The 15,358-nt window shown below is 40.5% G+C and overlaps 1 protein-coding gene across 1 annotated transcript in view; it reads left to right on the top strand.

Moving 5' to 3' along the window:
• Positions 1 to 6,987: 6,987 nt before the first annotated feature.
• The window catches only part of LOC149450482 (cell surface glycoprotein CD200 receptor 1-B-like), a 53,516-nt gene continuing 45,145 nt past the window's right edge, over positions 6,988 to 15,358 (top strand). The window contains exons 1-2 of the mRNA XM_089691928.1: positions 6,988 to 7,039; positions 9,336 to 9,641. Of these exons, the coding sequence (XP_089548054.1) occupies positions 6,988 to 7,039; positions 9,336 to 9,641 (358 nt within the window). The remainder of the gene's footprint in view (positions 7,040 to 9,335; positions 9,642 to 15,358) is intronic.

Raw genomic sequence — 15,358 nt, 5'->3', positions numbered from 1 at the left:
AAATATAATATGTATAAAAATTTGTAGTTTAACCACCTCAGTTCCAGTAGATTTTAACCCTGTCATGACCAGGATATTTTTTTGCTATTTAGCACTGCGCTCCTTTAACTGGTAATTGTGTGGTCATACAACACTGTACCCAAAGGAAAATTTATATCATTTTTTCACACAAATAGAGCATTCTTTGGTGGTATTTGATCATCACTAGGTTTTTTACTTTTTATTATGTAAACGAAAAAAGGACCACAAATTTGAAAAAGGAACCATATTTTTTACTTTTGGATATAAAACATATCCAATAAAAAAAAATGTAAAAAGTTAAAAATCAAATTTCTTGTGTTACATGCTATTCTGCTACATGTCTCTGGTTAAAAAAAATCCCAATAAGTGTATATTGATTGGTTTGTGTGAAAGTTATAGCGTCTACAAACTATGGAACTAAGGTATATATACTGGAATTTTGTTTTCTTTTTTTATACTACTAATGGTGGTGATCAGTGACTTATAACATGACTGCAATTAAGCAGCGGGCAATCTGACACTAATACTGGGGAGTCCTGACTAAATGACACTGACATCACACTAACTGACACTGACATCACCAGTGACACTAATTCAGTGATAAAATACTATACACTGTGACTGTACTAATGACACTGGCTGGGAAGGGGTTAACATCTCGGGCGATCAAGGGGTTAAATATGTGCCTAACATGTGTTAATTTGTGTAACTTGTGCTGCATTTTACTAAATAGCTCTTTGTTTCTTATCCCTGCTTTGCAAGGATAAGAAACAGAGATTGTTCCCTCTGTGCAGAGCCCTGTGTTAACTGTCAACACAGAGCTCTGGGCTGTGATTGGACACAGCTGATCCACAGGTCCCGGCCATGAATCAATGGCAGGCAGCGATGTACCAGTACATCGCTTTGCCTGTATGGGCAGCCTGTTGCAGGAGGGTGGTCCGCAAGTGGTTAAAGGGTGTATTTACAGTATAAAAATAAAAATTGCAGTACACTTCAACATGTATAAATACAATGATGATCAACAGGCATAAATACATCAGTGGTTCATATAGTGAACTCGGTGTAGAGCTATTCATCCTGAGGTCATCACAGAGGACAAGGGGGTGCTCTTTACCTCTGGAGGAAAAGAAATGTAATCTCCAGATAAGGAAAGGTTTCTTCACAGTGAAAGCTGTGAGAATGTGGAATACACTCCCTCAAGAGTTGGTATACCCCGTCCACCGGCAATCCTCTGTCCAAGTATACCACATCCACTGCCACCCATCTGTCCACGTATACCACTTCCACTGACACCTCTCTGTCCAAGTATACCACGTCCACCGCCACCCCTCTGTCCAAGTATACCCTCTCCACCGCCACCCCTCTGTCCAAATATACCGCGTCCACAGCCACCCCTCTGTCCAAGTATACCATGTCCACCGCCACCCCTCTGTCCAAATATACCGCGTCCACAGCCACCCCTCTGTCCAAGTATAGCACATCCACAGCCACTCCTCTGTCCAATTATACCACGTCCACAGCCACCCCTCTGTCCAAGTACACCACGTCCACAGCCACCCCTCTGTCCAAGTACACCACGTCCACCGCCACCCCTCTGTCCAAGTATACCACATCCACCGCCACCCTTCTGTCCAAGGTTTTTCTCACCTCCTCATAAAAAGAAATCAGATTTGTTTGACAACTTCTGTCTTTCATGAATCCATGCTGTCTGTTGCTTAAAATATTTCTTGCCAGCAAGAACTCATCTATGTGGTCTTTTATTAACTGCTTCCCAACCGCGCTATAGCTGAAAGACGGCTACAGCGCGGTGGTCTAGTTCTGGGAGAACGTCCATGGATGTCCTCCCAGAACACGTCCCCAGAGGCACGCTCCCGGCACTGTCGGTGATGAGGTAAAAGGCCAATCACAGCAGCCTTTTTCCACGTGATCAGCTGTGTCCAATGACTCAGCAGATCACAATGTAAATACAGTTGCCGGTTATCGGCTGCACTTAGTACCGGCATATGTGACAGGGGAGATCTGCACTAATAATCAGGGCACTGATTACTAGTGCTGCCCAGCAGCGCCGCCCATCAGTGCCTAGTAGTTGCGCCCAGCAGTGCTGCCAGTCAAAGCCTTCGTTTGGTGTCATTAGTCAGTGCTGCCAATCAGTGTCGCCTATCAGTGCCGCTTATCAGTGTCCATCATTGCTGCATATCAGTGCATCATCAGTGCCTCCTCATCAATGCCCATCACTGCCACCTCATCAGTACAGCCTATCAGTGCTACCTATCAGTGTTGCCTCATCAGTGCCCATCAGTGCCCATCAGTGCTGCCTCATCAGTGCTGCCTATCAGTGCAGCCTCATCAATGCACATCAGTGAAGGAGAAAAATTACCTGTTTGCAAAATTTTATAATAGAAACAAAGAAAACAGTTTTGTTTTTTTAAAATGTTTTTCTCTTTTTTCATTCATAGTGCAAAAAATAAAACCCCAGTGGTGATTAAATACCAACAAAAAGAAATCTCTATGTGTGTGAAAAAAATTTCATATGGGTATAGTGTTGCATGACCGCGCAATTGTCATTCAAAGTGCGACCGCGCTGAAAGCTGAAAATTGGCCTGGGCAGGAAGGGGGTATAAGTGCCCTGTAGGCAAGGGGTTAAATCTCCAGTATCTTCCCAACTATAGAAGCTAAACTAACAGATCTATAATTACTTGGTAAAGATTTTGATCCCTTTTTAAATATAGGAACCACATTGGCCTTACTCCAATCCATTGGTACTACGATCCAGGGAATATCGGATTGCCTCTCGGGGGATCAGGAAGGAATTTTTCTCCTGCAGGAGCAAATTGGATCATGCTTTGCTGGGTTTTTTGCCTTTCTCTGGATCAATGGTGGGTATAGGAATATAAGTTTTTTTTGTTTTTTTTGGTTGAACTGGATGGACTTTTGTCTTTTTTCAGCCAGACTAACTATGTAACTATGTAACTACAATTCATTCTGTAAAACTGCCTGTACATTTGATGATGGGTGAGAAAGTGAATATTATTAGGCTATGTCTCTAGGCTGAATATTATTCATTCATAAAGGATAGAATGAATCAGGCAATTACCACTTTTTCACAAGTGTAATAAAAGCGCCACACCCTTAATACTTTAAAGCAGCAATTCCACCTCAAAGAAACCAAATAAATTTCTTAGTGCTATAACTTAAATAAAGGAATGCGCTAAAACCACAAACTATTCCTAATTTAGTGTAGAAACATTAGTGCAAAAGATATATATGATCAATAGCTACACAATCATCCATAAGGTAGGTATCCACCACTCAATATAATGGTTCCAGGAGCATTATATCACTCTCTCTTTTTATATCTCTCCACCGAGGTCATGTTTGGGAATGAAAGAAAAAAATCATGGTGCAGCCAGTTTTTTTATAAAAGTATCCAACAATTTAATAAAGATTTACACTCACAAAAAGGGTGTCTTCACCGACACCAGTATAACAGCATAAAACAGCAAATGGTATAACAGTCTCCTGTTCCCCGCACACTCACTACAGCGCTCGTGACTCAATCCTCTCCACAGACGTCAGCATCCAGCAAGCCAAGCCCTACTAGTTTCGTCATAAATGAGACCGCCCCTTGAAGACGTCATTTATGACGAAACTAGTAGGGCTTGGCTTGCTGGATGCTGACGTCTGTGGAGAGGATTGAGTCACGAGCGCTGTAGTGAGTGTGCGGGGAACAGGAGACTGTTATACCATTTGCTGTTTTATGCTGTTATACTGGTGTCGGTGAAGACACCCTTTTTGTGAGTGTAAATCTTTATTAAATTGTTGGATACTTTTATAAAAAAACTGGCTGCACCATGATTTTTTTCTTTCATTCCCAAACATGACCTCAGTGGAGAGATATAAAAAGAGAGAGTGATATAATGCTCCTGGAACCATTATATTGAGTGGTGGATACCTACCTTATGGATGATTGTGTAGCTATTGATCATCACACCTGAGAAGTTGATTTATTGCATCTGCTCCCAGAGCAAAAAGCGTTTTTTGCTGATCTAGAGATTGATCAGCATGGAGCTCTGGTGAGTTACCCAACTTTACTTTGGTGGTGGATTTTGGCACAATTTCTTTGAGAGCACCTGAATTTGAAAAGGATTTGTTTGGACATTTGAAGATATTCAGAATTGGACAATTTTTATATTCATAAATGTAATTATTTAAATTACTTATGCACTAAAAAAAATTTTTGTACATAATTTTGACATTTTTTGATATTAATTGAGAATAGATATATATATATCTTTTGCACTAATGTTTCTACACTAAATTAGGAATAGTTTGTGGTTTTAGCGCATTCCTTTATTTAAATTACCACTTTTTGGCCAATAGATGGCACTGACAATTCTAGTGAATAAGTATTTATGTCCTTTGATCACTAGCTCCAACTAGGGGCCACAATGTGGAATTTTACTGATTCACTCGATGTTTTATGAATTAACCACATGCCACCCTGCCACTGTATAAATACGGCGGCAGGGCGGCACGGGCAGGCAAAACAACGTTTTAAAACGTGTGTTTTGTAAACAGGTAGGGGGCACACGCAAGGCGCTCCGCCGCCCTACCTGTCCCGCCAATCACAGCCGCGGATGTTACCGGCTACATCCTGGCGATCGTTGGCAATAGCTGACAGAGAGCACAGCTGCAGTAGCTGTGCTTTCTGTCAGTTCCCTGACAGCTCCAGGACAAGCTGATCGGGACAGAAGAGTTTCTCTCTCCCGATCAGCCGTGTTCCCTGCAGTACACACCCCCGCCCCCTAGTAAAACACTCCCCCTCACACAGCTAACACTTTCCCTGAAAAATAAACTTAACCCCTTCCTCCCCAGTGTCATTAGTACAGTGTCAGTGTTTTTTTTTTGCACTGATCACTGTATTGGTGTCACTGGGGATATCAGTGACCCCAAGTCAGTACACCCCAATGTCAGAATGTCCGCCGCAGTCCCGCAGTCCCGCCATAATTCGCTGATCGCCGCCATTATTAGTATAAAAAAAAACCTAAAAATCCCATTATCTTTCCCGCCATTTGTAAACGCTATAACTTTCACGTAAACCAATTAATTTACACGTATTGGTTTTTTTTTTAGCAAAGACATGTCGCAGAATGCATTTTGGCAGAAATTTATGACTAAATTTGGTTTTTAAATTTTTTTTTTACTGGACATGTTTTATAGCAAAAAGTCCAAAATATTGTTTTTTGTCCTCAAAATTGTCAGCCTTTTTTTTATAGCGCAAAAAATAAAAATCGCACAGGCAATCAAATACCACCAAATCAAAGCTCAATTTGTGGGGGAAAAAAAGGATGTAAATTTCATTTATGTACCGTATTGCATGACCGCGCAATTGTCCGTTAAACTAGCGCAGCGCTGTCTAGCAAACAAATGGCGTAAATTGCAGTATCTATACCATAGTTTGTAGACGCTATAACTTTCACACAAAGCAATCAATATACACTTATTGGGATTTTTTTTACCAAAAACATGGAGCAGAATACATTTTGTCCTAAATTTATAACCAACTTTGAGTTTACTATAGCTGAAAGTAAAAAATATTGTTTTTCTTCAAAATTTTTGGCCCTTTTTTGTTTATAGCGTGAAAAATAAAAAGTGCACAGGTGATCAAATACCACCGAAAGAAAGCTCTATTTATGCGAAAAAAAGGACGTAAATTTTGTTTGGGTGCAGCATTGCATGATTGCGCAATTATCAGTTGAATTAGTGCAGCGCCGAGTAGCAAAAAGAGGCCTGGTCATTACCTCCCTGGCGGTATGATTATTTCAGATTTTTGGTGCTGAAAGCGGTACATTATTTTACATGGAAATATGTATTTTTTTATTGTAGGCTGTAATATTTAGGAATAACTCACTGAAATCTGTCCGAACAAGAGTCTAGTAAACATCCCGGGTAGGATAAAATTTGAAACACAAAATCATAAATTATAATATAATTAATAATCATAAAAAATAATAATATAATAATAATAATAAATTTAATTCAATAATATAATCAAACCAAAAACACTGAAATTTGAAATATAGCACCAAGTTCGCACATCACTGAGCAAAGTCGCAAAATCGTTTTCAGTGGCTGATGAGGAATTTCCCCCACGAATCATTATCACTCAATTCTGCAAGTGGTTCTGATTTACTATCGCTGTTCTCTAGCCGGTCTAACACCGCTTTTGACCTAAAGGGACGCTTTTTGGACGCCATGGACGTTTCTCAGTTTCCAGGCAGAAAGAACAGACAAAATGCAGACAGGGCGCCGGACAAAGCACTCGTCACAAAATGTATGTGAAATGGTTTGATAAAGGAATGTTTTACTATGTAAAATCGTTTTGACAAAAATGAAATTTTTTTGAAATTTTCCCGACGTCACAGGGACCGGAGCACGTAAGCCGGATGCTGGCATCGGCCGGAGGAGATGGCCGGGGACGCTGCAGGGGACACATCGTGGGAGCGAAGGACAAGGTAAGTGCTGCAGGGACTCCCTATGCAGCGCCGCATGGTAAGCCCGAGTGTAGCTCGGGGTTACCGCTTTTGGTACTGACATTTTACCCCGAGCTACACTCGGGAATACCGCTAGGGAGGTTAAGGGGGGTAAATCCTCAGGAGGTCAAGTGGTTAATAACATTCAATCTGGAGAGAAATAAGCCTTGTAATATCTGACTTTGCTCCCAGTTCACACATAACGAATGTACATGGGGTGTTGAAGGACAAATAGCTCTGCAATTTTTTTTTGTTTTATATAAATACACCTTAGTTTCAATGATGGTTTTGTTTGTGACCACTGATTGACCACAATATATAAGTTCCAGGAACAGCATTATGTACACAGGAAGTGCGACTCTGTTAATAGCTGTAACGGTGGCATGGCCGTAGCACAAACCTTACAGACCTCAGAGTCTCCTCTGCAGACATCATGTATCTTCTGGCTCTCCTGCTGCTCCTATACCGGGATGTATCATCCACAGGTGAGAGCTTTATACTGGGGTTCAGGAGAGGAGGGTGGGGGCAGGGAGGTTACCGCTATTAAAATGGAGTTTGTATTTAGGGACTTTTCATCAGTTCAGGGCGTTTTCATCAGTTCAGTCACTTTTTTTTTTAAAAAAAAGGGATCAGTTCACATCAGTTTTCCATCAGTTTCCATCTGTTTTTCATCAGTTTAAGTCAGTTTTTCATCAGTTTACATCCATTTTTCATCCGTTTACATCCGTTTGCATCTGTTTTTCGTCCATTCTGTTTTGGGGTTTTTTACAGAAGAAAAATAGGATTTTTTCCCTAGAAAAAATGGATCAGTTCACATCAGTTTTTTTGATCAGTTCACATCAGTTTCCATCCATTTTCCATCAGTTTAAGTCAGTTTTTCACCAGTTTACATCCATTTTTACATCCGTTTACATCTGTTTTTCATCCATTCCATTTGGTTTTTTTTTTATGGAAGAAAAATGTTTTTTTTTCCAAGAAAAAACGGATCAGTTCATATAATTTTTTTATCAGTTCGCATCAATTTTCCATCAGTTTCCATCCGTTTTTCATTAGTTTACGTCAGTTTTTCACCATTTTACATCAATTTTTCATCCGTTTACATCCGTTCGCATGTTTTTCGTCCATTCCATTTTTGTTTTTTTTACGGAAGAAAAATGGTTTTTTTTCCCAAGAAAAAACGGATCAGTTCACATCAGTTTTTTTTATCAGTTCACATCAGTTTCCATCCATTTTACATCAATTTACGTCAGTTTTTCACCAGTTTACATCAATTTTTCGTCCGTTTACATCCGTTCACATCTGTTTTTCGTCCATTCCTTTTTTGTTTTCTTTTTCCGGCAAAAAAATTTTTTTTTCCAAGAAAAAATGGATTAGTTCACATCAGTTTCCATCCATTTTTCATCAGTTTACGTCAGTTTTTTATCAGTTTACATCCATTTTTTGTCCGTTTACATCCGTTCGCATCTGTTTTTCGTCCGGTCCGTTTTTTTTTTTTACGGAAGAAAAATAGAGGTTTTTCCATGATACATGACTAAATATCAATGATCCTGGTGATAATACATGACACACGACTAAATATCAATGATCCAGGTGATAGTACAAGACACATGACTAAATATCAGTGAATCTGGTGAAAATACATGACACACGACTAAATATCAATGATCCGGTGATAATACACAAAACATGACTAAATATCAATGATCCTGGTGATAATACACGATACATGACTAAATGTCAGTGATCCAGGTGATAATACATGACACATGACTAAATATCAGTGATCCTGGTGATAATACACGACACATGACTAAATATCAATGATCCAGGTGATAATACATGATACATGACTAAATATCAGTGATCCTGGTGATAATACACGATACATGACTAAATATCAATGATCCAGGTGATAATACATGATACATGACTAAATATCAATGATCCAGGTGATAATACATGATACATGACTAAATATCAGTGATCCAGGTGATAATACATGATACATGACTAAATATCAATGATCCAGGTGATAATACATGATACATGACTAAATATCAATGATCCTGGTGATAATACATGATACATGACTAAATATCAATGATCCTGGTGATAATACATGATACATGACTAAATATCAGTGATCCTGGTGATAATACACGACACACGACTAAATATCAATGATCCTGGTGATAATACATGACACACGACTAAATATCAGTGATCCTGGTGATAATACATGACACACGACTAAATATCAATGATCCTGGTGATAATACACGATACAAGACTAATATCAGAGATTCTAGTGACAATACATGATACTCCTAGACAGGGGCGGACTGACCATTAGAGCACTCGGGCACTGCCCGAGGGCCCGGGGTCAGTAGGGGGCCCCATGAAATGCCCCCGGTACCTTTTTTATAGTCTTGTTTGAGTGTGGGCAAGGACACAGGGGCCCCATGATACCCTATTGCCCGGGGGCCCTTTGAGTTGTCAGTCCGTCCCTGCTCCTAGATTGTAAGCTCCAAGGATCAGGGCCCTCCTATCCCTCTTGTATTGAACTGTATTGTTGCTGTATTGTCTCCTGTTATATTGTAAAGTGCTGAGCAACTGTTATATAAATCCTGTATAATAATAATAATATATAAATCCTGTATAATAATAATAATATATAAATCCTGTATAGTAATAATAATAATAATAATAATAATAATAATATTACATGACTTTGGAGGTCAATAAACCGTTCGCTAAAAAAATCTGATCTCCTGATTTTAGATATTTCTGCTGTGGTGGGGAGAAGAGGCAATTCTACAGTTCTACAATGTGGAGGGGATTCTGGAGACCAAATATCGGGAGTTATATGGAAGATCCATCACATCAGTAATTCTCGGTGTTTATTCTCATATGTCCCACACACCAAAGGAGGATCACAGATATACAACAACTGCAGTACAAGAATGACACTGACCAATATAACACTGACCATCCAGGACACCCAGATATCTGATGGAGGAAATTATACCTGTGAACTGTCATCTCCTAGAGGGACCTTCATCTATACAACTATTTTACAAGTATTAGGTGAGTAGGATCTGATTTCGCCATCACAAGAAATTCAAACCGATCTATCAAAATGTTTTGTCTTCAAAACGCATTGAATTCGTTTTCTTTTTTAGACTCCATTAACACTTGTGCAACTTCAAAATTGTGCGATTTTCACTGCGACTTTACAGTGCGGCTTTCACACGACTTTGGATAAGTGAGACTTTGGCTTTGACCAAGGATAATTGTTTGTGCTGTACAAAGTCGCACACGAGTTGCATGTACCACATTCAGGTGTGAGCTTTGGAAGGTTTACATTGAAGTCTATGGCCCTCAAGTCACATGAAAGTCGGACCAAAGTAGTGCAGGAACTACTTTGAAGTCACTGCGACTTGAGGTCGCACAGATGAATGGTACCCATTGGGAAACATGGAGGGCGACATGTCATGTGACTTTGGACCCCAAAATTGCATGACAAGTTGCATAAGTGCGAATGGAGCCTTATGCAGGCCATAGACGGGTCGAAAACCGGACGTTTTTTAATAAAAAGAAAAGAAAAATTGGTTGTTCGATCCGCCAATGTTACCAACAACGGTAAAAAAAATCGGCCAGCATTTAATTACTTCTGTCCCTGCAGAGAGCTCCGCTATTATATTTGACATGAAAAAGTATTGCGGTTGCAACAATGTATCCATTTGTATCCATGTTGGGTACAGATGTTTTTATTCGGATACAAATAGATACATTGTTCCAACCGCAAGACTTTTTCATGTCAAATATAATAGCAGACTGGAATTCTTCTTCTTATTACTATTTTTCTTCTTCTTTTTCTTCTTTTTCTTTTTTTCTTCTTCTTGCAAGTCACGGCTCATGCGCAGATTTTTTATCAGTAAAACGATCGTCCGATTTGCCCATCATCAAAATGGGCCACGAATTTTCCAACTTTACCGATGAAAAAAATGTGCCAAAACCCCGAAAAATGGCTGATAAATTAACCCACTAACGGTGCAAAAATCGGCTCTTTATTTTTTCAGTCAAAAAATCGGCCGATTATTGACCCATCTATGGCCTGCATTAGGGCTTTTCCTCCTCTCTGTTTTCACCTGGTGATCCTGTCAGTAAGTCTGTTATTTCTCAACTCCATTTACCAGACCAAGCTGTCCAGCAAAAAAAAAGGCAGTTATTTATTTTATTATTTATTTCAGGTACTTGTATAGCGCCGTCAATTTGCGCAGCACTTTACATATATATTGTACATTCACATCAGTCCCTAACCCTCAAGGGGTGTACAATCTAAGGTTCCTAACTCACATTCATACATACACATACTAGGGACAATTTAGACAGGATCCAATTCACCTACCAGCATGTCGTTGGAGTTACCCCCGGTTCACATCTGTGCGGGTGGTGCCACTGCAGATCCACACAAAAATCCGTGCACCCGCACAGAGGAATGTGGGCCCGCGGGCCGGTGCCATTAATTCTAATGGTATGCCGCCCGCACTGGAAATCACAGCCATACTAGGACCGAGGTTCCCATGCAGGCTGCGTTTTCAGAAGAAGTGCAGGGACTTCTTCCCTGCGTGTCACGGGGCATGAGAGTCCATTCAAATGAATGGGCTCTCGTGCCTGTGCAAAACGCGGCCTGCAGAGATGTGAACCTAGCCTTAGAGGTTTGAGACAAACCATTTTCAGGGTATTGATAATGATCAGCTTTTGTTTTGCAAAACTTTTATCCCAAAAGGCAAAAACAAAAAGCCTATTCCTGTAACTGCTTATAAAGTGCTTGCTGGAGTTCAGCTTTCAGGGCCGGGTGACAATTCATGCGTTTCAGTTGCTTTTTTTCTGCATCCAAAATGCACAGAAAGTAGGTGATATGGTTGTCAGTGTCATAGTTCACATCAGTGCTTGCAAGTGCCAGTGCGTTCCGGTTGCAGAAAAAAAAGTACAACAGGCTGCATTTTTTTTTACATGGAACTGTAGTGGAACACATCAAAAACGCACCGGAAGTCACCAAAAACTCACATGTCCCTATTTAAATGGAAGAAAAAGAAGCGGGAAAAATGAACCGGAATGCATCAAAAATGCACTGGAACGCGTCAAAAATGCATCGAAAAAGCACCGGAATGTGCCAAAGATGCTTCAAAAACGCATGTGCAGAAACACATCCGGAACGCATCTGGACTGCATTTCTATAGTGTGAACTGACCCTCAGAGCTGATTCACATGTGCGGTGCGGATTGAAGCTCAGGTTTCACAGCTAATTGTTACAGGATTGTTCACCTGCTCATGTCAGGTTTACATCAGGTTCAGGACAGGATTAGTTTAAGATTTTATCTGTTCACAGATATGCAGTTTAGAAACACTTCCCATAGAAGTCAATAGCCTGTAATCTGCACCTGAACCGGACCGCACTGCTCAGAAATCGGACAGGACTCTTTTTCAATCTGCACTGAATTTGCACCGCCAGGGCACCAGAGATATGTGAACAGGCACCATAGGAAGCAATGATTTTTCACATGTCATGTGGATTGGATGGGATTTAAACCGCATCCAATCTGCATATATGTGAACCTCCACTAATTGACACAGTAGTTGTTCACCGGTCAGGTTTACATCAGGTTCAGAACAGGATTAGCTCTCAGGATTATCCTGTTCACAAATATGCAGTTTAGAAACAGTTCCCATAGAAGTCAATAGCCTGTAATCCGCACCTGAACCGGATCGCACTGCTCAGAAATCGGACAGGACTCTTTTTCAATCTGCACTGAATTCGCACATGCAGTGCACCGGACATATGTGAACAGGAAGCAATGGTGCATAGGAAGCAATGTTTTTCACATGTCATGCGGATTGGATGGGGTTTAAACCGCATCCAATCTGCATATATGTAAACTGGCACTAACTGACACAGTAGTTGTTCAGCTAATTGATACAGGATTGTTCACCTGCTCATGTCAGGTTTACATCAGGTTCAGGACAGGATTAGCTCAGGATGTTATCCTGTTCACACATATAAGGTTAAGGAACGGTTCCCATAGAAGTCAATAGCCTGTAATCCGCCCCTGAACAGGACTGCACTGCTCACAAATCATACAGGACTCTTTTTCAATCTGCACCGAATCCACACCGCCAGTGCACCAGACATACAGTATGTGAACAGGCACCATAGGAAGCAATGTTATTTCACATGTCAAGCGGATCAGATGCATGCAGAAACCACATCCAATCTGCATATATGTGAAACGTCACATAAGATAAGTTCATCTTTTTACAAAAAATAATAAATGTACATTTGTTTGCAGGTAAAAAAATGTATTTATTATTTTTGGTTGCAGGAGGCTGTAAAGAATTGCGTAAGCGATCAGCAGATTGCTGGAACCATGCAGGTCTCCTTCGCATAACTCCCAACTTTTTGAGATGGAAACAAGGGACATCTATTAGCAGACATACTGTATGTAGGCATAGGACATACCCCCCGTCATGCCCCCCTAAAGGAGAATTATACAAAAATATAATGATTGGTTAAACCCACAAGTGCTTGTTTTTAGCACTACTATTCCTTTATATTGGCTTTTGAATTTTACAAATGCATCAATTTAGAAACTGGATGAAAGGTTTAGCACTGGGAAACACTTAATAAATAGATAAATAGTGCATTTAATATACAACTATATAGATCAGAATAAAATGACGGACAAATGAAGAGGACAGAGGGCTTTGTTCCTAATCAGGAATCAGTTCCTTGAAATTGGGAGCTATGTCTTCAGACCTGTAAGTATATCTGCTTGCCCATACGGAATGTACAGGGTGTACAGGGTATACGGGATGTACAGGGTGTACAGAATGTATGGGATGTACAGGGTGTATGGGATGTACGGGATGTACAGGGTGTACAGAATGTATGGGCTGTATAGGGTGTACGGGATATACGGGATGTACGGGATGCATGGGATGTACAGGGTGTACGGAATGTACGGGATGTACAGGATGTACGGAATGTATGGGATGTACAGGGTGTACGTAATGTACAGGATGTACGGAATGTACGGGATGTACGGGATGTGCGGAATGTATGGGATGTACAGAATGTACAGAATGTATGGAATGTACAGGATGTATGGGATGTATGGGATGTACAGGGAGTACGGGCAAGCAGGTATACTGACAGGAAGAATCAGTGAATTACCATAGCTCTCCACAGTGCCGTGACAGTTTAATGATGACTACAAGCTGACAGCTATGAGCCCTTAGGGTGTCTCCACTCAGGATGGAGGAGCAACTGAGACACCCTTGGACAGCAGCACTGTCAGTCTGGGAAGAGGGTAGTGTTAGGGCTCGTTCACATGTGTGTTGATTAAAAAGAACAAAGCAATGCACTCTGTTAGGATAATTCAATTTCGTGCCGGCAGCCTCCGTTCAATCATGCCAGGTACAAAGTACTTTGGGAATAATACAATTCAGACACTGAGGTGTGAAATGCGGAAATCAAAACTCTTTTATTATTGTTTGAGTTTAAATACTGAGATAACACCGAATACTTTGGGCGGTATCCATAAAGCACCAATCAGAATACATTATACTGTAGATGTTACAATAACTCACCATATGGTGCGTAGTAGAAATATAGCAAACAAGATCATAAGTTCTACAAACCTTCATGGCCGAGGACCAGGGGCTGACTGACAACTCATGGGGCCCCCGGGCAATAGGGGATCATGGGGCCCCTGTGTCCTTGCCCAAACTCAAAAAAGCCTATGTAAAAGGTACCAGGGGCATCTCATGGGACCCCCTACTGTCCCGGGCCCTCGGGCAGTGCCTGAGTTTCCAAATGGTCAGTCCACCCCTGCCGAGGACACTTATATAGATAACAATATTCTGGTCCCCAGAGAACATTCTGTTTATGAAAATAAAAGTTGGTTAGTAAGCACAAAGCAAAAGTTAGTTAACTGACAAAAGATTTCCCAGCAACACCTACCAGCCAGCCTGCGAAACAACCAACTTGGCTCTAACAGTTTGCGTTAATAACAGAGGTTTTCTTTGCACACATTTGCAAATACATGCGTAAGCCACAGTCCCGCGTCAAGGGTCCTTTGTATACTGTGGACCTAACTAAAATTTCCAAAGCCTCCATAGTAGGAGCACATGTATAAATTGATAGGTTAAGGGCAGGTGTGCCTGGAGGAGCCGTTCCTCCTTAACCAATTCAATACCGGGCAATTTTACACCTTCCTGCCCAGGCCAGTTTCCAGGTTTCAGCACTCTCACACTTTGAATGACAATTGCGCGGTCATACAACACTGTACCCAAACTAAAATTTTATCATTTTCTTCACACAACTAGAGCTTTCTTTTGGTGGTATTTAATCATTGCTGGGGTTTTTATTTTTTGCTAAATTAACAAAAAAGACAGAAAATTTTGAAAAAAAAACACGTTTTTCTTTGTTTCTGTTATAAAAGTTTGCAAATAAATAATTTTTCTTCATGAATTTAGGCCAAGATGTATTCTGCTACATGTCTTTGGTGAAAATAACCCAAATTAGGACGTATTTTTTAGTTTGTAGGAAAGTTATAGAGTTCACAAACTATGGTATAGATCTGAATATTGATCAATCCTGAAGTACTGACAGCCAATCTAATTTCTTGAGGTCCAAGAATGTCAGAATAGTACAGATATCCCCCAAATGACCCCTTTTTGCAGAGTAGACAGTCCGACGTACTTCATAAGAGGCATGGCGAGTTTTTTGAAGTCGTATT

The sequence above is a fragment of the Staurois parvus genome, unplaced genomic scaffold, assembly GCF_062004578.1.
Source record: "Staurois parvus isolate SC_StPar_1 unplaced genomic scaffold, SC_StPar_1.0 ptg000574l, whole genome shotgun sequence".
Taxonomy (NCBI): domain Eukaryota; kingdom Metazoa; phylum Chordata; class Amphibia; order Anura; family Ranidae; genus Staurois; species Staurois parvus.
This window is presented reverse-complemented; position numbering and strand designations above follow the sequence as displayed.